General features: G+C 42.6%; 1 protein-coding gene across 30 annotated transcripts in view; it reads left to right on the top strand.

Annotated features, from left to right (window-relative positions):
- The window catches only part of Mdm4 (MDM4 regulator of p53), a 41430-nt gene extending 22462 nt beyond the window's left edge, over window positions 1-18968 (top strand). For 4 of the 30 annotated variants that reach the window (XM_087580762.1, XM_087580746.1, XM_087580761.1 and 1 more), the window contains exons 8-12: window positions 1912-2072; window positions 6753-6899; window positions 9051-9131; window positions 12071-12120; window positions 12227-18968. In XM_087580762.1, the coding sequence (XP_087436888.1) occupies window positions 1912-2072; window positions 6753-6899; window positions 9051-9131; window positions 12071-12120; window positions 12227-12305 (518 nt within the window). In that variant the 3' untranslated portion in view covers window positions 12306-18968. 30 annotated transcript variants of the gene reach the window in all.
- The last annotated feature ends 5230 nt before the right edge of the window (window positions 18969-24198 follow it).

Here is a 24198-nt window from a genome sequence, read left to right as displayed (position 1 = left end):
GGGTAGTACAGAACCTTTATGAGCCAGCGAGCTTGAGAGGATGTTGTCCAAGTTTGCTCTCAGTCTTTTGAGTTTCTTTCACCTACTGTAGACTTCATATTTTGACTTCGCTTTTATCTTTTGAGGTAGATGCTAATATTTTAAAGATAAAGTTTGAAAAAATGGCAATATATATATATAGCAGCACAATATATGTAATAGCAGAGAAGCAGACATTACATAGCAAGTTAAGAACTTCTGGTGCTCTGATAGAACCTTTCATCCTGCTAGATACATGGTCAGGGTGAGTGAGTTAACTGATATTTTGGAAGTTTCTCTTAAAATATTATAACATAATCTTTGGAAATTATGGTGTATTTTGTTTTGTTTTGTTTTATGTACAAAATGATAAATTCCCTAAAGGTATTTAGTTTATAGTATAACGTTTTCTAGTAACTCCTTTCTGGTTCATAATTGGGTCAAAGGTAGATTAGACTTTTGATTATATCTGAGAAAGTTATGTTACTAAAGTTGTTTTATATGTTTAAATTAAATTTGAATAGTTTATCATGCTGGATTGTTTTCTCATTGTATTTGAACATTTAAATTGGTTTTAATCTATGTTTACGTTGAAGTTATTTCAGTCCTTTAAATGTGTGATTTCATTTAACTGCAAATTCTTATTTTCTACTCAGAAAAAGCTGGACACTATGTGTAATTTGTGATAGAAATTTAGGAATGAATAGTTCTAGACTTTTCAGCAAGGTCTACAGGTAGACAGGACAACATTTTACTTGTGGAAATAATCATTCATATTCCTTTTATACTAAATTGTAGAGCTTGAATACATGAGTATAACTTTAATGATTCTGTCTTGGGAATTAGTTTCTGATCATTAAAGTAATGAATGGATAAAATGTAATTGAAGTTTTTCTGGCCACAAATATGTCTATGATGATAGCAGGATGTAATTAGTTAAGCTGTGTTCTGGCAGGGACCAGTTGGTTGTAGAAATCTTTGAACTGTATATGCCTGGGCATGTTTATGCTTCTGTGACTGCCTTCACTAGGTCCAGTGCATTGGGAAGAGGTGGACGACAGGGAGAAAGTAGGGAAAGGGTAAAGTACTACATTAAGACTAGCGAATGGGAAGAAAAAGGTGACCTATGACAAGAGGAGCTTAGTAACTGTCCAGGTCCTTTACTTAAAATACGGGTGGCCTTGTTATCTGTGGGACTTTCAGGTACTGATTTCTCAAGGAGCCCTTGATCCAGAAAAGACACATATATGTGTTTATTTGGACAGTTCTCTGTTGATAGTGGTTGTTACCTAACAAAGCAAGCTTTATTGATAACTGTCCCAAAAATGTGCCACCAGTAAGACTTTCTTAACCTTTTACTCCCAATAGGGTCTGTACCTCTCTGCTTTGACCTCAGGGGTTGGGCTACTATGTAATTGCCATTTGTAATCCAGTGGCTAAGCCAGTATCAAAAGGTGCATTAGATTGCATCATTGTAATGATACTGTTTTTGTTTGTTTTTGAGATGGAGTCAACTGTGCAGCCCTGGCTAAAGCCAGAGCATGCTATGTGCTGGGATTGAAGGCAGGTGTATACTACTGTGCCTAGCTCTAAATCATCACCATTATTTATTACAGGGTTGGGATGTTAAAAATTTCAGAAAATGGCCATTTTGAAATCCTTTTAGAACAGCACATTCAGATGCTTTTAGAGTTTTGTGTCCTGAGTGTTCCTGCTTGCTAATGAAACCTAAATGGGAGGTTTGAGACATGCCACTAAGGTATTTGATTCCTGTTTCCTTCTTACTGAGAATAGGAGTTTCTTTTTACTTATTTTACAAAGATTGTTAAGTATTCTGAGAAAAATCTTGGTTCTTCTATATTACCTATAGTTATTTTCATTTGATTTCTGTAGATGAAGACTTGATAGAACATTTATCTCAAGATGAGACATCTAGGCTTGATCTTGATTTTGAGGAGTGGGATGTTGCTGGCCTGCCTTGGTGGTTTCTAGGGAATTTGAGAAACAACTATATACCTAGAAGTAATGGCTCAACTGATTTACAGACAAATCAGGTAAAAGTGACATCTGAGGAGCTGTTTTTGCTTTGTGTTTTGTTCTTTTACTCTGACTGTGTTGCATTCTTAGCTAAAGCTCTTACTGTTTTGTTTGATCTGTATGTGTATGATGCTCAAATGTAGTCCTGACTTCTAAATTCCACATTGAACCCCCACTGTTACAGAGTTTGACCTTGAACATGAAACCTCTTTTTCTTAAGTCTTCCCTATCTTTTCTTTCTACTTAATAAGTCTAGCTAAACTACAGGAGATGCTGACTTTCTTCTCCATCATACACACTTAAACCAGGCTGGTATGGAGCTCAGAGATGTACCTGTCTCACCTCCCTGGTGCTGGGATTAAAGATACACACTACCACCACCTGGTACCATTGGTGTTTTTCATGTATGTGGTTGAGCAGTTTCACACCACAGCTATATTTCTTGATTTTAATATTTTTGATTTTTTTAAAAAATATTTTTAGTGCATGAATGTATGCATGAGCATCTGAATATATGTCTGTATACTGCCTATGCAGGTGTCCAGAAGCCAGAAGGAGGTTCTAAGATCTCTCTCTCTTTTTTTTTTTTTTTTCTCGGAGCTGGGGACCAAACTCAGGGCCTTGTGCTTGCTAGGCAAGCGCTCTACCACTGAGCTAAATCCCCAACCCCTCTAAGATCTCTTAGAGCCAGAGTTACAAACAGTTGTGAGCTGCCATCCGGGAACTAAACCTGATACTCTTATTTATTTATTTATTTATTTATTTATTTATTTATTTATTTATTTATTTATTTATTTATTTATTTATTTTATAAGTACACTGTAGCTGTCTTCAGATACACCAGAAGAGGGCATCAGATCTCTTTACAGATGGTTGTGAGCCACCATATGGTTGCTGGGAATTGAACTCATGACCTCTGGAAGAGCAGTCGGGTGCTCTTAACCGCTGAGCCATCTCTCCAGCACCCAACAGTACATTTTTCAAATGCTTACCTTGCGTTACTGCCATGTTTATAGTTCTTCAGCGGGATGAAGAAATAGCTGCAGAGCTTCTGTATCAGTCTGCATCAGTCTGCATCAGTCTGTATCAGTCTGCATCAGTCTGTATCAGTCTGTATCAGTCTCCACTGTTCACTGCCTGTATTCCAGACACACAGCTTTTTAATGCTCTTGTTCAGAACTCCTTCTTTCTTGAGGCTACTTAAATTTGTTTTCCGGTTTGTGAAACATCCCCCTCAAATCTATTTCTTTCCTTTTTGTGATTTAGAATGTGAATGTAACTTCTTTTTTAGAGGAGTCCTCATAACTGATTCCAAGATGACTGTGTTGTATGTCCCATAGGGATCCATTTCTTACCTTTAGATGTCCACTCCTAAGTGGTAACCCTGCATGACCCCACCTTCAACATTTCCTCCTCTCCAACTATCCTGTTCTTTTGGCTTTTTTTTTTCTTAAGCCTTTTTAAAAATGTTTAAAGTTAGTATATAAAGGGAGCTAGAGAGATGGCTCAGCAGTTAAGAACACTGGCCGCTCTTCCAGAGGTCCTGAGTTCATTTCCCAGTACCCACATGGTAGCTCACAACCATCCGTAGTTCCAGTTCCTGGGGATCTGACTCCTTCACACAGATGTACATGCAGGCAGAACACCAATGTAAATAAAAACAAACCATTAAAAAAATAAATTCCCAGGCTGGAGAGATGGCTCACTGGTTAAGAGCACTGACTGCTCTTCCAGAGGTCCTGAGTTCAATTCCTGGCAAACAAAAGGTGGCTCACAGCCATCTGTAATGGAATCTGATGCCTTCTTTTGTGTATCTGAACACAGCTGCGGTGTACTCATATAAAGTTAAAAAAATATCCCCTAACAAGTGGAGTGGAGTGGGGCTGTCTCAGTCTCTGTTCCCTGCTATTAGGTCATCTTCCCCTTACCTGGACTGCCTGGTTGGGCCTCAGTGGGAGAGGATATGCCTAGTCGTCCTAAACCTAGATGTCCCAGGGTGGGGTTGTATCCAAGTGCAGGGGGCAATGGGGAGAAGGATTTGTAAGGATGGGACTGGGAGTGCATTAAAAAGCAGGATATAAAGTAATGGGCTTCATTATGTCATTTTCATATATCATTTTTCTTTGAAGTAAACTTGCTTTTATTAATAACAAAAATGCTTTTAATAATAAAAAGCAAGCTGGACACTTAGAATGTGAATCAACTTTTTTTTTTTTTTTTTTTTTTTTTTTTTTTTTAGTGGACAAAGGCTTGCTTTATTTTACTGACTGATCCACATTCCACCACAGCAAGGCCACTATGCACAGACATGAGGGACGCTTGATTTCTTGCTGTCTTCCTCCATGGACAGAGTCTTGATGATGATCTCTTTGAATCAACATTTTTAAATTTATTTTTATTTTATGTGACTTGGTGTTTTGCCTGCATGTATATGTGAGGGTGTCAGAAGTAATTAGTAATTTCATTTATATATATTTTGTTTATTTTGTTTTTGTTTTTCAAGACATGGTATAGCCTTGGAACTTATTTTGTAGATCAGGCTGACCTTGAACTTATGAAATACACTTGCTTCTGCTCCCCAAGTGCTAGGATCAAAGGCATGTGCCGCCACCACCTGGCTCGTTTACATTTTTTTAGTAAAATAAAATATAAGATAGAAACCATCACATTGAAGCTAGGCAGGGCAAATCAACAGAAGGAAAAGAGCCCAAGAACACAAGAATTAGAGGCCCTTCTGTTCACACACTCAGGAATCCCATAAAAATACTAAACTAGAGAACTGTAATATATACGCAGAAGACCTGCTGTAGACTTGTGTAAGGCCTGTGCTTGCATTTGCTGTTTCTGTCTCTGAGTTACATGGACTTTACTCAGTTGATTTGGAGGGTTTATGGATCATCCTTAGTGGTCCTTCATCTCTACTCCCTTCCTATGTCGTCTGCTGTTGCCCTTTTCTTCCCTCTTAGTAGCCCCTCCTCCACCACTCGCTTTCCTGTCACCTGTATTCAATGACTATCTCTATCTCCTTGGTGGTTTTACAAGACACCACCACCACCACATGCGCGCGCGCACACACACACACACACACACACACACACACACACACACACACACACACACACCCCATTCAGTATCTATCTTTCTGAGCCTGGCTTATTTCACTTAACACAATGCCTGAGAATGTCATTTGTTTCTTATGGCTGAATAAGATTCTGTTGTCTCTATGTACCATACTTTCTTTATCCATTCATCTGTTGATGAACATCTAGGGTAGGCCCATTTCTTTGCTTTTGGGAGAAGTACAGCAGTAAACATATATATGCAAATATGTATGTGGTAGGACCTAGAGTCCTTTGAGTATGTACTGGAATGGAAAAGTTTTATGTGAAACCTTCATGCTGATGTCCATAGTCACTCCATTAATGGTGTGTGTGTGTGTGTGTGTGTGTGTGTGTGTGTGACTAGCAGTGCATAAACATCCCTTTCATCATTTGTTTGCTTACCTTAATTAGTTATCTTAATTGATAGTCTCAATTGCTCTTGCTACTTTAGTTTTTACATTTGTGTTTATTGTTTGTTTACTCTCAATGAAATGTAAGACCAGAGCCTTTTCATTGATTACTTACTGTACCTACAACAGTAGTAACTGGTACTAGCAGTACTAGCAGTATTTGGTAATAGCATAACAGTAGCAGAGCAGGGTTGGAGAGATGGCTCAGTGATTAAGACCATATAGGCTGTTCTTCCAGAGGTCCTGAGTTCAATTCCCAGCATCCACATGGTAGATTTGTAATGGGATCTGATGCCCTCTTCTGATGTGTAGGTGTACATGAGGGTAGAGTACAGTAAATAATTCCTAAATAAAATGGCAGAGTACAAAGTTCTATAAAATATCATGTGGATAATGGGGTGGTTTAGAGACTTAAGAATGCTTACTCTTCTTACGGAGGACCTAGTCTTACTTCTCAGCATCCACTTGGTGGCTCACAGCTGGTGATGCTCAGTTCCAGAGGATGCCCTTTTCTGGTCTTTGTGGGCTCTGTATGCAGCAAAACACCTGTGCACACAGAATAAAAATAAATCTTTAAAAAACCTGTATAGGTGAATGCAGTAAGTTAAGTTTGTATATGGTGGATGTTGTTGAAAGCTTCAGAAAGTAGTTGTGTGTGGTGGTATATGTGTGTAAACTGTACCTAGAGTCTGGGGTAGGAGGATATTGAGTTTGAATCCAGTGAATTCCAGGCTCACTAGAGCTGCATAATGAAACTATTTTTCAAAAAGAAACACAAATTTTAAAAGTATCATGTTCAAAGAATGGGATTGCATCAGTGTTTCTCTGGAAAGCAGTCATTGGCATTAAATTAGGAAGGATATATCAGAAAGCACAGGACTTTTCTAGATTTTCACTTATGGAGATGACTGTAGAGTGCATTCTGTTTAGTAGAACAATTGTTAAGTTCTTTTAAGCTCCTTTTATACCATTTCTTGTATTTTGTACCTCATTTACTGTTAAAGAATTGTCAGGTACCCTTGCGGCTGTCCATTCTGTAGAGACCTGCTGAGTGAGGACATCCTGCTGAGGAGAGCTGTGGTGCTCTCTGGATGGTGTTCTCTGGATGGTGCTCTCTGGGTGGCTTTACGTTGACTCAGCGTCTGATAAGTCACCAGTTACAAAGCTCCTTTTATTTCTCTGTTAGGATATAGGTACTGCCATTGTTTCAGACACTACGGACGATTTGTGGTTTTTAAATGAGACCGTGTCAGAGCAATTAGGTGTTGGAGTAAAAGTTGAAGCTGCTAACTGTGAGCAACCAAGTGAAGTAGGGAGAACAAGAGACAAGAAGGTATGTGCCAGCATTCTCACCCGGTGTCTGTCTGTGTTCTAGAACCATCCTCAGTTTTAAGATTTTAAATTGTTAGACAAGGCTGCCTCAGAAATGAGCCAAGATTCATGGAGAGGTTCTTGCAATGTTAGGGACCTGCTGCCCCTCCACTTCAGTGGGCTCACTATGGAATGGTTCTTTTAGAAACTTTTGCTTATAAGGCAAAACTATAAATGGCCTTAACAGTTTCTGTTACAGGAGAAGAGACTTCTCGAATTTAGAGAACTTTGGTAGCTTTGTAACCACTTCATAACAAAATTGGAAAAAGCTAATTTCTAAGACCTGTTTTAAAGTCAGTGTGATTTTTCTCCTATATGAGGATAGGAGCTTGAGCTTCCATTGTTCTCCCCAAGAGCTTGCATTCAGTTTCTCATGCCCATGCTCTCTCTTGGTCTCCTTGGACATTGTTCACAGGATTAAAGCCACATACATACACATCATTTAAAGTAAAAGAAATTAGACCTGTTTATGGTGGTACACACCATTAATCCCTACACTGGAGGGCAGGGGCAGGAGGGTGGACCTCTGAGTTTGTGGACATCCTGGTCTACAGAGCTAGTTCCAAGATAGCCAGGGCTACACAGAGAAACCTTATCTTGAAAAGAACTTAAAAAGGTATCACAGTGAAGGCATACACTTAAAGTAGCAGCGTGGGTGTCAGAAGACTAGGCAGCAGAGCTAGTGCTCAGCACGGAGACAGGCTTCAGCAGTGTCCACTGACGGTGGGGAAGTGTCATACAATGACACTTTGTGTCATACAATGACAACCCATTGTCATTGTACACTAACTGAAGAAAGATCTTTAAAGAAAGACACTGAGGGGTCAGAGAGGTGCTCAGTGGTTAAGAACACTAGTTATTCTTTCAGAGGTCCCAGGTTCAAATTCCAATACCTACGTGGCAGCTTACAGCTGTCAGTAACAATAGGATCCGACACCACAGACATACATATAGGCAAAACACTAATACACATAAAATAAAAATAAATTACTAAAAAAAAGCCACTGAATAAATACCGCTGTATATAAAGGTAGCAACAAAAAAACAAATGGTGGCTTAAATTGGGCTATCTCATTCATACAGGTTTTCATTGGAATTTGTGTTGTTTGCTATAAATATGTGTTAGACTCCCTAAACCAATCATAAACATCAGCAGGAATATTAGTGACTGAAATGAAGATGGCAGTTTGGATATTTTTATATAAAAGAATAGGTCTTAAATACTTGAACTTTTGAGAGAAAATCAGAGTTTGTCCATGTTGTCCTGGGTAGCCCAGAACTCACAAAGATCCCTCTGCCTTTCACAAAGTACAGGCCTGCACTACCATGCCTAGTTAATGAATTATTTCTTGAGAAAGGAATGCTCTGTATCACTATTTGATCTGGAACCCAATATGCAGACTCAGTAAGTAGACCCCGCACTATTGGCAGTCTCTTGTCTTTCCCTACAGAATGTTGAGATTATGGGTCTGCACCACTATGGGGTTCAAGAACATCCACATTTCTTTCTTTCTTCCCTCCCCTCCCCTCCTCTCCCCATACCCTTTTCCTTTCCTTCTTTTGAAGCAGAATCTCGCTATTAGACCAGATTGGCCTGGAACTCACAGAAATCTGTCTGCTTCTGCCTCCTGGCTGCTGGGATTAAAGGTGTGTAGTAGCACACTGGCTTTGATTCTTGGTGTGTGGGCAGGCTTTTGTAAGGCAGCCAGATTGTCACATGGCTTTCTTTCTGAGTGTGAAAAGTAAAGCTTTAAAGTGCTCCCATTTCATTCCCTGTGGCTACTACACACAAGATGAAATTCCCGGCATAGGAATTGTTGCTTTTATACTTCTGGCATTCATTTTCTTTGAAGCTATGAATTTGGACACCTATTTCTGAATATAGAAGGTACTTGGTAACCTTGTGGCTGCTTTTTGGTCATTTGTGCTACTAAAATGTCAGCCATGAGTCTATAGGATCAAGGTCTCGCATTTGTACTCTCTCCTTTTTAAGTGGTAGTATTGTGGGATGGAGCGAGTTTTATATTCAAGCTGTTCATCATTTTTCCTCTCAGATAAATAATCTCCTGTAAAGCAGGTTAGCGTTTCTGATGAGGTCTCTTTTCCTTCACAGATGGTTGAAGGGGGAAAAGATGATGACCTTGAGGACTCCAAGTCCTTAAGTGATGATACTGATGTGGAAGTCACTTCTGAGGTAAAAGCTGTTTTACTGTGGCCAATTTTTAGCTGAATCCTAGTTCCTGTGCATCCTAGACTGTCTTTTTTTCCTTCCTGTTTCTGTCTGCTTTTCCTACTTACTAAGATATGTTGGGAACTTTACATTTCATCTTCTTTAGAAGCCTTTAATTAGAGAAGATAAAAGAATAATTTGTTCTAATATGTTTTTCTACTTTGGAAAAAGATGATCACTATCTCTGTTCCTGCTAACAAAACTCTGGACAGGGCATGGGGGGAATAGTTTACTAGAGAAACACTTGCTATGAAGCACGAGGAATTTCTTTTGAATCCCCAGAACCCATGGAAAGCGGACTTGAGAGTGCATGTCTGAAATCCCAGTGCTCCTGTAGCAATAAGGGTGGTGGAGGCAGAAGAATTCCTGAAGGCCAACTAGCCTGGCACATGCAGTAGCAAATGACAGGGACCTTGTCTTAAACAGGGTAGAGATGACAAACCATACCTAAAGTTCCCCCTTGGCCTCCAAGAGCGTGCTATGGCACACTTGTGTCTTACGACAAAGATGCTTGCTGCCAAGCCTTAACCTAACCACTTGAATTTGATCCTTGGACCCACAGTGTACACACAAACACATGCAAAAACCCATAGTGTGGTGACAACACAAATTCTTTGGTTATCCAGCAGGACTGATGCAGAGTTGTGCAGAGTAGCCCTCCATTACTTTCCTGGCTTGAACAACTTTCTTATCTAAGGACAGATCTATAATTTAATGTACAAAAACAGTTAATCAGCATCTGTTAAAAATTGTACACAGAAAGCAGAAGCAGTGGGATCTCTTTGCCTGTTGTACAGAGTAAGTTCTCGGAACGCCAGAGCTACACAGAGACCCCGTAGAAATAGCAAACAGCAGCAACAAAGCCCCACTGCAGGTGAAGCAGCTTCGTTTCCATGAAGTTGATATAAATGGGTTACTGAAGAAGAGTTGATAATTCAGCTTTTAGGTAACAGATTTTGTTACCAAGTGACAAATCTAAACCCAAGTGTATACTTTGAATTTTTTCTTCTTCCTCTTCCTTTTTGAATCATGTTTCCCCTGTAGATTACTCACAATGGAAACAGATGATAGAGTTCAATAAAAAGGTTATTTCACATTGGGGTAGATCTCTAGGTTGTTCCTGGTGTTGTTTCTCACCCCCTGTCCATCCCTACTACTATTGACTATTATGGTAATTCTTTGCAAAGATAAGTGGGCCATAATCGGTCTGATAAATGTTCTTGACCATGATACAAATAACTAGATAAATGTTCTTATCTTACCCAGACTTCTTTGGTACTTGGGCACAGAAAAGCTATTAAGCAAATAGATGCTATGTCATCAAAAAGATGCCATTAGACTTAATAAGCCCTGTTATGTACTATAAAAAAAGCAATGGCAATTAAACTAGCAAACTCTCAATTATGAGTTCCAAATTACTATGATGGTCTTTTGAGCATTTATATAGTATTTCATACAAGATTGAAGGGTCCTAAACTGGTGTTGAGTTTAACATATGTTGTATGTCTCTTGCCTCTCGTTCTAGACAGTTGAGTAACGACTTGCGGTGCTTGGTCTTTGTCCTGTGCATCTGCTATTTTTCTGTTGTTCTGATAAAACACCATGACCAAGGCAACTTGGAAAGCATTTAATTACTCCTACAGTCCTCGACGGTTAGAGCCTGTGATAGCAGAATGAGGGCACCTTGGATTTCTCACATAGTAAACTGCAAGCAGCAGAGAACTCACTGGGGAGGCAGGGGGGTTTTTGAAACCTCAGGCTGTCTCCCAGTTATACCTCTTCCAGTAAGGCCCGTATGTTAGTCACTGTTCTATTACTCTAAAGAGACACCATGACCAAGACAACTCTTATCAAAGAAAATATTTAATTGGGGCTGGCTTATAGTTTCAGAGGTTTAGTCCATTATCATTATTATGGCAGGGAGCAGGGTGGCACGCAGGCAGACATGGTCCTGGAGAAGTAGTTGAGAGTTCTAGATCTCAGTCCTCAGACAGCAAGAAGGGAGGGCCACTGGATCTGGCTTGGGCTTTTGTAAACCTCAAAGCCCAGCTACAGTGACACACTTCCTCCAACAAGGCTACTCTTAATTCTTTCAAATAGTGCCATTGCCTAGTGAGGAAGCATTCAAATCTATGAACCTTTGGGGGCCATTCTCAACTAAACTCAAACTAACACAGGCCATAACTCCTAATTGTTCCCAATAGTTCACCAACTGGGGATTGAGTATTCAAATGCTAGAGACTTGTAGGGGAAATTCATTCAGACTACCACATCCTGAAAGAAATGCAGTCTGTGTGTTATTTATTTATTTATTTTTTCTTTTTTTTTCCGGAGCTGGGGACCAAACCCAGGGCCTTGCGCTTGCTAGGCAAGCGCTCTACCACTGAGCTAAATCCCCAACCCTCAGTCTGTGTGTTATTAAATCATTGATTCTGTCAAAACTAGGCAATTCCAGATAACTACCTTGTAATTAAGCAAGGCATCTAAATTTCACTAAGCTGTAGTGTCCTCTTTTTTAACCTGTTTTGTCTGTTTATTGATTGATTGTATATGATTGTTCTTTGTGCACCTGCATACCAGAAGAGGGCATGGGATCCCATTACAGATGGTTGTGAGCTACCATGTGCTTGCTGGGAATTGAACTCAGGACCTCTGGAAGAGCAGTGGTTAAGAGCATATAGGCTGTTCGTACAAAGATCTTCTTCCTCGTGACTGTGAAATTTGTTTAGGTCTCAGGTTGGACCTCTGGTTTGGGATGTCTTGCCAAACACTTAAGGAAATGCGAATTTGGCCCGACTTGTTTTAAAATTATTATTTTGTTGTTACTGTGGGGGATGGTGAACACATTTGTCTCAGCATCTTCTTTACCGTAGTATTCACTGGCTTCACCTAACCTCTTGTAGGATGAGTGGCAGTGTACGGAATGCAAGAAGTTTAATTCTCCAAGCAAGAGGTACTGTTTTCGTTGCTGGGCCTTGAGGAAGGATTGGTATTCGGATTGCTCTAAATTAACTCATTCTCTCTCTACATCTAATATCACTGCCATACCTGAAAAGAAGGACAATGAAGGAATCGATGTCCCCGATTGTCGGAGAACCATTTCCGCTCCTGTGGTTAGGCCTAAAGATGGATATTTAAAGGAGGAAAAGCCCAGGTTTGACCCTTGCAACTCAGTGGAATTTTTGGATTTGGCCCATGGTTCTGAAAGCCAAGAGATCATCTCAAGCACAAGAGAACAAACAGATATTTTCTCTGAGCAGAAGACAGAAACAGAAAGTATGGAAGATTTCCAGAATGTCTTGAAGCCCTGTAGCTTATGTGAAAAAAGGCCTCGGGATGGGAACATTATTCATGGGAAGACGAGCCATCTGACTACATGTTTCCACTGTGCCAGGAGACTGAAGAAGTCTGGGGCTTCATGTCCTGCTTGTAAGAAAGAGATTCAGTTGGTTATTAAGGTTTTTATAGCATAGTTGAGTCAGTTGCAGAGAAATACTAGGAGTACCAGGTCATTTATCAAAAGTCAGTATTCTTAGAGGAAGGGGCAGAAGATTACCAATTTTGATGCCAGTCTGGGCCATATAATGAGACCTCGGTCTTAAAAGGATCAGTATTGAGCATCTTTTATAAATGTGACCCATCATATATATTTATTTATATAAGCATATATGGAATTTTAGATCAGTTTTGAGGGTTTCATTGATGAGAAGATACATAAATAACTTTGTTTTCCTTCTGAATTGTAAACCCGAGAGGCAATAATACCAATACAAACATAACAATGCATTCTTTTATTCACTTCCAAAATTATTGCAAGAATAATATAATACATTAGTCGATTTATTCTTTACCCTGCTGTTATGTAATGTTCTTGAGGCATCAAAGTCTAAGGTAGTTATTAAAAAACATACTAGGGCTAACACTGAAGAGAGCAGATCTGATGAGCAATCGCTCATTGTGCAGCCAAGGATGACATTAAACTCTTCATCCCCTCATCCCCTTATCTCTGCCATCTACACACCTCTGCTTACTGTGCCCATGTGAAATCTTAGTTTTAGAACAAATACCACAGGTGTACATCTCACAGCCTTATTAGTTATCAGTCCTAAAAGAGAAAAGGTGCAGACTTTGTAGCCAGCACTTTGCATTTGTCAGAAGCTGGCTAGGTGTTCTGTATCTTGTGCTCTGGAGTTGTTCCCATTCTAAGGCAGTGGCCTATGATGGGACTTGAGCAAGTGTGGGAGCAGTGTAGCAGCTGTGAAAGGGACGGAAACAAATTGATCACTTCAGTTCTGCTTAGTCATTTTAGACCACATCAATTTAGTAGAATACCGACAAATGACCTGAAGGTCTTTGAACTGAACCCCTTGTATCTGTTCTGTGTCCACTGAACCCATAGAGGCCATCTTGATGTTTCCCCAGGGATATGAATATGTCATTTTAAAGACAAGTTCCTAGAACTATTGAACTTGAGGGTAATCTAGCCATCTTGGCCTTCCTTTGGCTCCTGCTGTTAGGAAGGGTGATATCTAGTCCCGTTATGTCATTATGTCTCTGCTGGATCGGGACCACTGGGGCTCTTGTAATCAGTACTGAGGGGAGCTCTGTTAGCTTATGTTCTTACATTGCCCCCATGTTTCCTGTCCGTCCCGTGCTTTACCAGTAGACCCCAATTCCCAGGAGATGAGTTATCATAGTTACTCTCTATTGCCGTGACAAAGCACCAGTGCAAAATAGAAAAGGAAGTATTAATTGGGTTTGCTTTTGAGACAGTTAAGAATCCATGATGGCAGGAACAACTGAGAGCTCACATCTTGATCTGCAAGTCGGAGGCAGAGAAAGAACCCTGGGAAACCCCAGGGCCTGCCCCCCAGTGTCGTACTTGGTCTACAGTTTCTACCAACTGGGGGCCAAGTATTCAAACTTATGAGCCTATGGTTTATATTTTCATGTAAAGTGCCACATTCCACTCCCTAGTCACCATAGGCTCTTGGCCATATTACAATGCAAAATGCATTTTAGCCCAACCTCAAAATTCCTCAGAGTCTTTTTTTACTCTTGACATAATTTAAAGTCACAGTCTCTTCTGAACTCAAAGGAGTCTCATAATTGTAACCCCCTGAAAAAGCAAAAAAGCAAATTATACATTTCTAACACACAATGGCACAGAATATACATTACTATTCCAAAAAGTTATATTTCAGCAATAGTGAGAAAATTCTGAACCAACGCTCGACTGAAACCCAGCAGGGCAATTTACAAGTCCCGTAACTCCATGTCTATATCAAAGGGTTTATAGTTACCCTTTTGGATTTGTTGACTGCAACATACTTTGCCTGATTCCATTTCTTGTGTGCAGCCCTCCCTGACAGATAGCACACGGTTCTGACGCCTCTGGCATTCATAGGTCCCAGTGCAACTCAGGCTTTACTTTCACAGCTTCATGCAGTGGCCTCTTGGGGCTTCTTGCCCTCTCAGGGCCTTCATGCAGAAACTGCCTCACAACCCATTGTGTGATATTAGTGACTCCTTAACTATGGAGAAAGATTCCACAGCCATGTATCCTCCCATGTATCCTTCATGACTCTAAGCCAGATGACATTGCTGAGTTCTGCATGCCTCACATGGAGCCTGACCTTGAGTCACTCCCAGTGGTGTTCATGTGTTGTTGCCTTTAGAAGCAGAGAATTCCTTAGGCCTTTTCCTTTCATAAGTTGGAATCCTAACTGGGCGGAGCTTTATCCTGTTCATCCCTCTTTATCTGGCTTCTCCTTAATCTCTATCTCTTTGAGCACATTAACTTCCCTGTGGGCTTTTCTTGGAGATTTTTTATTGTAGTCCTGTATAAAAATGCTGCAGAGCCAGAATTAAGCTTTCCTGCAATTTCCTCTATCAAAGAAATTAGTCTCATTACTTTTCACTTCGGGCTTAGGCAGATTCTTGGGACAAGGGTAGAAGGCAGCTACATTCTTTGCCAAAAGAAAACAAGAGTAAGTCTTTAGCCAGTTACTAATGTTTTACCCCTAAGCCTCTTGCTCTAGCCCTCCACAGATCATACTCTCAGCAAGGCTGTCTCCTAGGCTTCTACTGGACCCATTAAGCTCTGCTTACAGCCTTGAACCCTTTATTTTCTTAGTTCAAAGTCCCAGAGTTTTCTACATTCCTCCAAAAAAAAAAAAAACCATATGGTTAGGTCTTTCACAGCTAAGATCCGCTTCCTGGTACCAGCTTCTGTGTCTTGGCTACTCTTCAATTGCTATGACAAAGCACCTGACTAAGGCAGAGAATACAGGAAAGCATTTATAGGGTTTATAGTTTAAGAGGGTTTTAGTTCATGATAGAAGAACAGTTGAGAACTTTTATCTTGATCTGCAAGTAGGATGCAAAAAGAAAACTCCGGGAAGGGCATGTTCTTCTGAAACTTCAAAGCCTTCACCTTGTGACACACCTCCCCAACAAAGCCTTATCTCCTAGTCCTTTCCAAATAGTTCCTCCAACTGGGGACCAAATATTCCAACATGAGCGCTGGGGAGCATTCTCCTTCAAACCACTAGTTTCCCAAGGAGCTCTTTCCTACCCACATCTTGTGCTTCCCCCAGTTGATGATTTCACTAGTTAACTTAGGTAGTTTTGCCTTTCTCAGTGGTCACATCTTCTGCTCATATTGAAGATCCTGCAGCTCCAGTTGGGCTTGATGTGCATTTTCTTTGAGGAACTGATAACAGACATGTTTATCTGCATCTCCATGATAGTGAGAAAAAGTAGCTTCGAGGTAATCATAGCTGTTATCAGTCTCAGTCCCTAGTTGAGAATAGGCTGTGATCTACCTAGCCCTGGACTCTAGTTATTTCCTAGACATGGACCTCCTGGGTGGAATTGGGTCATTAGGATGTTTAATTCCAAGCATAACTTTCAAAATAGGATGCGTTATATAGTACATCAGTTTCATCTAAGGCTTTTCTTAATCTTTAGGGGTAGAATTTAGCTGTTTTGCCATGACTGGCCTGGGCCTTACCCTATATCTCAGGCTGGTCTTCTTTTCAGTGACCTTCCCGCTTTTGCCTCTCCATTGCTGGAATTCTAGGCATGTGATGACTAAATTTCTTATTTTAAGTCATTTAAGTTAGGTTTTGTTATGCTATTTTGGACAAAAAGTGCAGAGCAGAGATGATAGATTATTAGAACAGTCTCCAGGGCCTCACTGTTACTGCGTTCCTCACAGGGGACTTCATGATTGATGATGTGCTTCAGTTTACTGCTGTGTCAGGTGAGAGGGTCAGAGCAAGGCTCCACACAGGTTACTGCCTCCCTGGCCTACTTAGGACACAGTAGATTCATGATCGAGGGCTGGAACTGGTAGATTAGAGCAGCCAGACTGGCCCTTCCCTGCCACAGGATTGTATAATAGAACATGGCACCACCAGGCATTTGTGACCGTGGATGTGTTCATTATTTATGTATATTTAGATGTGTGTGATACTTGGCATGGTTTGAAAGAATTTATTCTGAAAGCCAGGATCATTTTAATCTTTGTGTGTCAATTCAGTGTAATGTTGGGGCCTTTGAAAAGTTGATTAAGAAATTAGGGAACATTCCCAGTTCCTTCATGTTACCTGTTTAGTTCTCTCTGGAAAGGAAGACACTTGGACCAGCTGTTCGGCTGTTTTGTTTTGTTCTGTTTCCATGATATTCTATGAATCTCCATGGCTTTAGATACTGTGACTTATTTTCCCTTTAGCCCAAATTGTTGATTCAGTCTTAAGAATACTATTTTTTGATGCCCCTTGTGTGTGCACACTGTCTAGATTGATGCTACCTTTGCTAAAAATGTCGTAAGATAAAGAACTAGCTGTTTAGAACCTGCACTTCAAAGATAAACCGGGAAGCTGCCCTCTGTGCCAAAAGTAAAGTGTACAATGTTTACAGATGGGTGACGTTTGCACTGCCATAGGGAATGGTGAGACTATGTTACCAGACCCTTAGATTTATGAGTAGGTGGTTGCAGTTAAGCCTATGAGAGGATCTGTTGAGCCTTTTAAGGCTAAGCTGGTAAGAGTTCCGAGACAGGTGGTTGGTTAGAGTGATTTCCTAGACCTCACTTGGGTCTTTCTGTTGACAGTTCTTCATGGCTTCAAGCAGATACCATATGCTTTCTTTAGAGGAGCTGCCAGCCCTCCCTCCTGTGAGAGATTGTCGCGTAGACATTTTGAAATCTTTCGATGTAATGTGCAATCCCAAGTAATGCCATTATTGGTGAATGTAGCATTGTTAAACTCTTGCTGTAGGTTATTTCTGATCTTCCCTTGATAGCCTTCTTTTTTTTGTTTTTTTGTGTTTGTTTTGTTTTCAGAGACTAAAGTCTCACTATTTGGTTGACCTAGAACTTGCTTTATGACTAGGCTGTCCCCAAACTCACAGAGATCTGCCTTTCTGCCACCATGCCCATCCTCAGTAGTTTTCTGAATGACCGATGTCACAGAAAGTGATCTCACATCTGTGGTGTTGCTTTCCCAGTTTATGTCATTGCATAGGCACAGCACAGTAGAATCCCGTTTCTTAGACTGGAGGAGTCCGAGATAAGCTAAAAAGGCTAGTAGTTCCTTCAGTGGTTTTAGAGCTTGGCAGATGCTTTACTGAAGATCAGCATTGTGTTGTGACTCTTGAGGGCCAATATGAGCATTTAATTTGTTACCCAAAGGTGCTTTGTATTTTTAAACAGCAAGTACTTTGATGTGTGTAGACATTTCCCTTCGTTTTCCCTCCCTCCCTCCCCATTGCGTTTGAACATTGTTTATGCCAGAGGCCATCTGTCACTCTGGGTGTTTAGAAGTGCAGTATACTTAAGTAGGGTCCTTCTTCAGCCTGTCCTGAGCAGTGTTGTGGTTACAGAGTGGGACCATGAGCTCTCTCAGAGAGGAGGGAAGCTGTGAGGGCAAGCTGGCTTCCTTTGTGGGGGTGTTGGGGTTTGTTTGAGCACTAAGGAATTTGAGGTCAGTCTTCCCCCTCTTCCTGCCCATAGTTTTCACTTTCCTTTCAGTAAGAACCACCCCTTAAAAGAAAACAGGAGGAGATGCAGTGCTTTTGGCCTTAGCCAGCAGCTTGGGGCCTACTCTGGAAGTTGTAAGCTACAGTTTTTCTTACCTGTAAAGCCAGCACACACACCTACCTACCCTTCTACCTCAGTTTATTGTGGAGACTATGGAGGAGCAACTCTTAACAACTCTGACTGCCTTGAAGGTGGAGGAAGCTTGTAGTCTTGGTCAACTGTGCTCTGAGGTTTATATTGAGAATTCTTTATGTTCTGGAAGTGTTTACTTCTCCTTGCTGCCTGCTTAGTAGAACCTGCATTGTTTGCTGTAAGTCTCTGCTCACCTGCTCGTCCTTTCCTTGGCACCAGGCTCTTGATTAGGAAGAGTCATCTCCAGATGCTTTGAGAAGCACATGTAAGTTTCCGTAGCACACTCTGCTGATGGAGCGCTTGCTCTTCTGTGGGCTTGCTGTGTAGGAACTGGTTCTGCATACACTTGAGTAGCTGGCATAAGATGCCCTGCTGCTGGTGTGCAGGAGGAGGTTTCATGGCATTCCCAGTCTGGTGCTTGCCAGTGCAGGAGCAAACGAGGGTAATAAACTGAGAAGAACGGCAGCTTACTAACGAGGCCAGAGGGAAATGTTTCCGTGTGTCCTTGTGTAACTTTTTACAGCGCCACTAAGTTAATAGCCCTGTACCTGGGTGTTTGCACTATGTAATGCTTCTAATGCCTTTTTATTGTGTTTTTGTGTGATTAAACAATTTTCATTTCACTGTGTGTTGTCATTATTGAAAATGAGTGATTTTGTTTATGTACCGCTAACCCATTTTCTGTTATCTTTGGCATGATTTGGGGAAGTGATTAAAGTCAGTGGCAACTTTTCTTCAAGTTGCCTATTAGAGTAATTGTATTCATTTCTGCTTCCCATGTCTGAAAGAAACTGAGCATCTGCAGAGTAATATTAAAGACGGAGCTCACTGCAGTTTCAGTCAGGATGAGTGCAGAGTGCTTATCATGAAGCATACTGATCATGTACGTCCCTGGTCTCCTGGCGAGTCCAGCAGTGCGACTCGTGACCTTTGGGAGAGTAGAGTTCTGGGAAAATTAATGAAATGTATGGAAGCTCTTTCTAAACTGTGTGTGTTTGTTTGTTTTTAGGCAAGGTTTCACTCTATAGCCTTGGTTGGCCTGAAACTTGTTATGTAACTGGTCTCAAATTCACAGAGATCTGCCTGCCTCTGTCTCTGTCTCTCAAGTGCTGGGATGAAAGGTATGTGCCACCCCATCTGGTGTAAATGTTTTATATTAAATTTCAGGGCCTTCATTCCATGGTTCTCGGGTTCTGCTCTTTGGAGGGATACCTTGCTAGTGCAAATGCTATTCAAGAGGCAGTTCACCTAAACACCACTGAAATCAGTTCCCCAACCTGTGGTGGGGATGGGCTGCCATGTAATTGATACACATGGTTTCGTATGGCATACCTCTGAGCACTGCTCACAGAATGCCAAATAAATACTATCCTCCTCGTGTGTGTGGCTCCACCTGGGTGAGCCCTGGGGTGCTGTGGTGTGGCACTTTAAAGTGGGACCCAAGCCGGTGGATTGACAACAGTTCTGATGCTTTCATCTTGGCAACCTTTTCACATTTTGTGACCTCATCAAGGTGCTTTTGGTTTGGTTTGGTTTTGGAGTAGAGGTTGCTTATGTAGCCCAGGCTAACCCTAACTGTACATAACTTTTTATTACATAACTACATAACTTGTGATCCTCCAGCCTCTGGTCTTGGGATTAAAGGTATGCAGCACCATTCCCAGCTCTTTGCCTAACATATCGTGTACTGGAGCTGACGGTGCCAAAGGTTGAAGATTGATGTTTGTGATGCTGGAGGGGAAGTAAGCGGAGTCTAGTACCGGCTTCAGAACTCGTTAGATTCTAAGTCAGTGTCTCCTCCTATCTCCCCCGACCCCTGCCCCAGATCTGCAAAACACAACCTGTGACTGCATTAAAAGAGGAATATTTAGTGGTACTGTAGTTTGATATTATGGGGTAATTTTAACTGTCATATTCTCAGCCCCACATTCATGATTAGTCACATTTAGGATAGATTTATCCAGTAAATACTGAACATAGTGGGAACCCATCAGTGACTGTGGAAGCTGCCTTCAAGTTAGCCGCCATTTAAGGACGTCACTAGGATGAAAGGTAAACTCAGTGACCAAGGAGGCAGGAGTGAGAATGGAGCAAGGGGGCTGGAGTGCTGAGGGGGCAGAAGGTCGTGAGCCAGGCTAGGATGACGATCTACATCCCAAAGACACTGGTGGTCCACGAAAGGGCGGTAGGTGGACATGCTTGGACATGCTTGGACATGCTTGTACTTGCGTTGTATTTCTCTACTGACAAGCGCTGTAGAGCAGGAACAGGTCACAGTGAGGCCGGGAGAGATGGGGGCTGGGAATGCTGTCATTCCCAAGCTCATGGCCTCAACACCCACTTGGTGTCTGTTATCCATGAGACGATAAAAGTGTAGAGTCATTAGATATGTGTCCAAGGCCCCAAGAATTGTAGTCAGCGACTTAACTTGGTACGTTTGAGACAAATAGCAAAAAAATGATTGAGTTTGGGGATAGAAAAGATATGGTGAAGAACACAGCCAATATAGGAATAGGTATAGAGTGAGTAAAAGGTATCCAGCTGCTGGGACGACTGGTTCCCACCCATCAGAATCAGGAGTGAAAGCCAGGTGAGGTGGTGCATGCCTTTAGTTTTAGCTATTGGTAGGCAGAAGCAGGCAGAATTCTGAGTGCCAGGCCAGTGAGGGTTGCGTAGTAAAACTCTGCCTCAAAAATAATTTAAAAAGGTGGATAAAATCCTGTATCCACTCCTGGTGTGCACCTTTAACCTCTGCCCTGGGGAAGCAGAGGCAGGACTGAAAGTCGAAGCCAGTGTGGGCTACATGTGAAGACCAACAGTAACTAGAGACGAGATTGTTGTGGTATTGAGAGGGGAAAACATGGGCGCTAAAGAGATGGCTCAGTGGTTAACAGTGCATACTTCCCTTCAGAAGCCCTGTGTTTGGGTCTCAGCCACACATAATAAGGTGACTCACCTCCACTCTTCCTCTAGCTCTGGGGATCCAATGCTTCTGGCCTCAATAACACTTGCACATGATTGAAAGTTCTTCTTAGCTGGGTGGTGGTGGTGGTGCATGCCTTTAATCCCAGCACCGAGGAAGCAGAGGCAAGCTGATCTTTGTGAGTTCAAGACCAGCCTGGTGTATAGACAGAGTTCCAGGACACCAGGGCTTCAAAGAGAAACCCTGTCTCAAGAACAGCAAATATCCACAGAGAACATGTCAGCAAAGCAACTACTTGTTTTAGGTGTAGGGCACAATTTGTAAAAAGATGTCTTTTAGGCTAACATGACTTTGTCATGACTCGATCATCTTCAATTTGCAAAGACAGGAAGTGATATTTGACCTATGACCTTGTCTGGCCTCAGCTACCTGGGGCTTTATCCTTCAACCTTTGGGAAAAAAAAATCATTAGTGGGCATTAAGCAGAGCATTTGAGCTGTAGACTTCAAACTTCTACTGCCCTAATTGGGAGTCTTTAAGTTCTTGCAAAACCTGCACACATCTGTGGTGTTGCTTCAGTGAGACTCTGGGAGTGAGGAGACCCTCTTGTTTCCTCTAAAACTGGCCGAGCTGGCCCCTAACAAGGAGGATGGGAAACAGCAAGCACCTAAGAGTAGTCATTACTATGTTGGGCTGGAGAGCTGCCTCAACTGTTAGGAGCACATGATGCTCTTCCCCAGGGTCTGAGTTCAGTTCCCAGGACGCAGGGCTGGCAGCCTGGTAGCCCATAACTACCTGTAATTCTTGCTCCAGGGCATCCGATATCTCTGGCTTCCTCAGGCACCTCACTCAGATGCACACATGCACCACCCCTGCATGATTAGCCGTTTTTTTGAGACAGGGTCCTTGCTGTCCTGGAATTCTGTAGACCAGCCTGACTCAGAGATCCACCTGCCTCTGCCTTCCAAGAGCTGGGATTAAAGGCATACACTACCCTTGGCCATACAATCAGCTCTTAACGTTTTAAGAGCATTGCCTGCTTCCTTGAGAATGGCTAGAAAGTAAATTATTTCCAATCAAGGTTATTGTTTTTATCCCATAATGAAAAGCTGCTTACGGTAGGGAGAAGAAGGCAGATGCTCATCTGAAGAGAGGACACTGCTCTGCCCACAACTACAACTCCCACTAGGAAGTGCAGCGAGGCTGCCTCCTCTGCTCCTGTGGCTGCTGCTGCTGCTCCCTCCCCTCCACACACCCCACCACCCTGTCGTTCCTGCTGTGTGTGTGTGTGTGTGAGAGAGAGGGAGAGGGAGAGGGAGGGGGAGGGGGAGGGAGAGGGAGGGAGAGGGAGAGGGAGAGGGAGAGGGAGAGGGAGAGGGAGGGAGAGGGAGAGGGAGGGGGAGGGGGAGGGGGAGAGGGAGAGGGAGAGGGAGGGAGAGGGAGAGAGGGAGAGGGAGAGGGAGAGGGAGAGGGAGGGGGAGGGGGAGGGGGAGGGAGGGAGAGGGAGAGGGAGAGGGAGAGGGAGAGGGAGAGGGAGAGGGAGAGGGAGGGAGAGGGAGAGGGAGGGGGAGGGGGAGGGGGAGAGGGAGAGGGAGAGGGAGGGAGAGGGAGAGAGGGAGAGGGAGAGGGAGGGAGAGGGAGAGGGAGGGGGAGGGGGAGGGGGAGAGGGAGAGGGAGAGGGAGGGAGAGGGAGAGAGGGAGAGGGAGAGGGAGAGGGAGAGGGAGAGGGAGAGGGAGAGGGAGGGAGAGGGAGAGAGAGAGAGGGAGAGGGAGAGGGAGAGGGAGAGGGAGAGGGAGAGGGGGAGGGGGAGAGGGAGAGGGAGAGGGAGAGGGAGAGGGAGAGGGAGAGGGAGAGAGAGGGAGAGGGAGAGGGAGAGGGAGAGGGAGAGGGAGAGGGAGAGAGGGAGAGGGAGAGGGAGAGGGAGAGGGAGAGGGAGAGAGACACTATGTAGCCCTGCCTGTCCAGGATCTCTGTTTACTACCCAGCCTCCTGAGTGCTGGGATTAAAGATGCACACCACTGTATCTTGTTTGCCCTCTCACTTGGGCTGCTGCTTCACTATTTCTCTTTGTCTTTTCTTTGCTACTGGCTGTTTTGTAACATGTGTGCATGTGGTATGTATGTGTATGTCTGCACCACTTTTGCATGGATTGCTCGTAGGGGCCAGAAGAGGGAGTCGGATCTCCTGGAACTGGACAGTTGTGAGCTGTCATGTCAATGCTGAAAATTGAACTCGGGTCCTCAAAAAGCAGCCAGTCGCTTAACCACAGAGCATCTCTCCAGCCCTATTGCTTTGTGCTCCCCCAGCCCACCCCCACTCCAACCCCCGAGACAGAGACAGAGTCTTTCTACATAGTTCTGACCATCCTGGAACTCAGTGATTTATCTGTCCTTGCCTCCCGAGTGTCCATTCATTACCATGCCTGGCAGAACTTTATGCTTTTGTTTGAGGTATGTACTTAATAAACGTCTTCAGAATCCAAAGCATGGGTGTTGTTATTCTCTGGATTGTACAAAACAGTTTGAAACACTATCACTTCATGAACACTGTGACACAACGTCTGACTTGCCAGTCGTTTATTGGGTACCTGAGACAAACTGTTTAATGTCTAGCCCCTCAGCTCCTGGTGTATACAATAGCCAAGCTGGATAGAGTTATTACTGATGAGGTGCTTCGCGCTGGCCTTCACCAGTGGGCATAGCCTTGGTCTCCCACTAGAGGGCACCAGTAACCTAGAAATTTGAGGAAGTTCCTTCTCTGCATACAGTTGTAGATAGACAACTCTAGGTTCAAGTCTTTAAATATCCATAGTCAGGATGTTTGAGGGATCTTTGGTAAGTTTCTTCTAAAGTCCACTACCATAGCCTTAAGTAAAAGAACACGTGTGATACTTGAACAGCACACACCAGCTATGAAAAATATTGTATCG

This window comes from Rattus norvegicus, chromosome 13 (genome assembly GCF_021556685.1).
Source record: "Rattus norvegicus strain SHRSP/BbbUtx chromosome 13, alternate assembly SHRSP_T2T, whole genome shotgun sequence".
Taxonomy (NCBI): domain Eukaryota; kingdom Metazoa; phylum Chordata; class Mammalia; order Rodentia; family Muridae; genus Rattus; species Rattus norvegicus.
The sequence above is the reverse complement of the archived record's forward strand: the minus strand, read 5'-3'. Positions and strand labels throughout refer to the sequence as shown.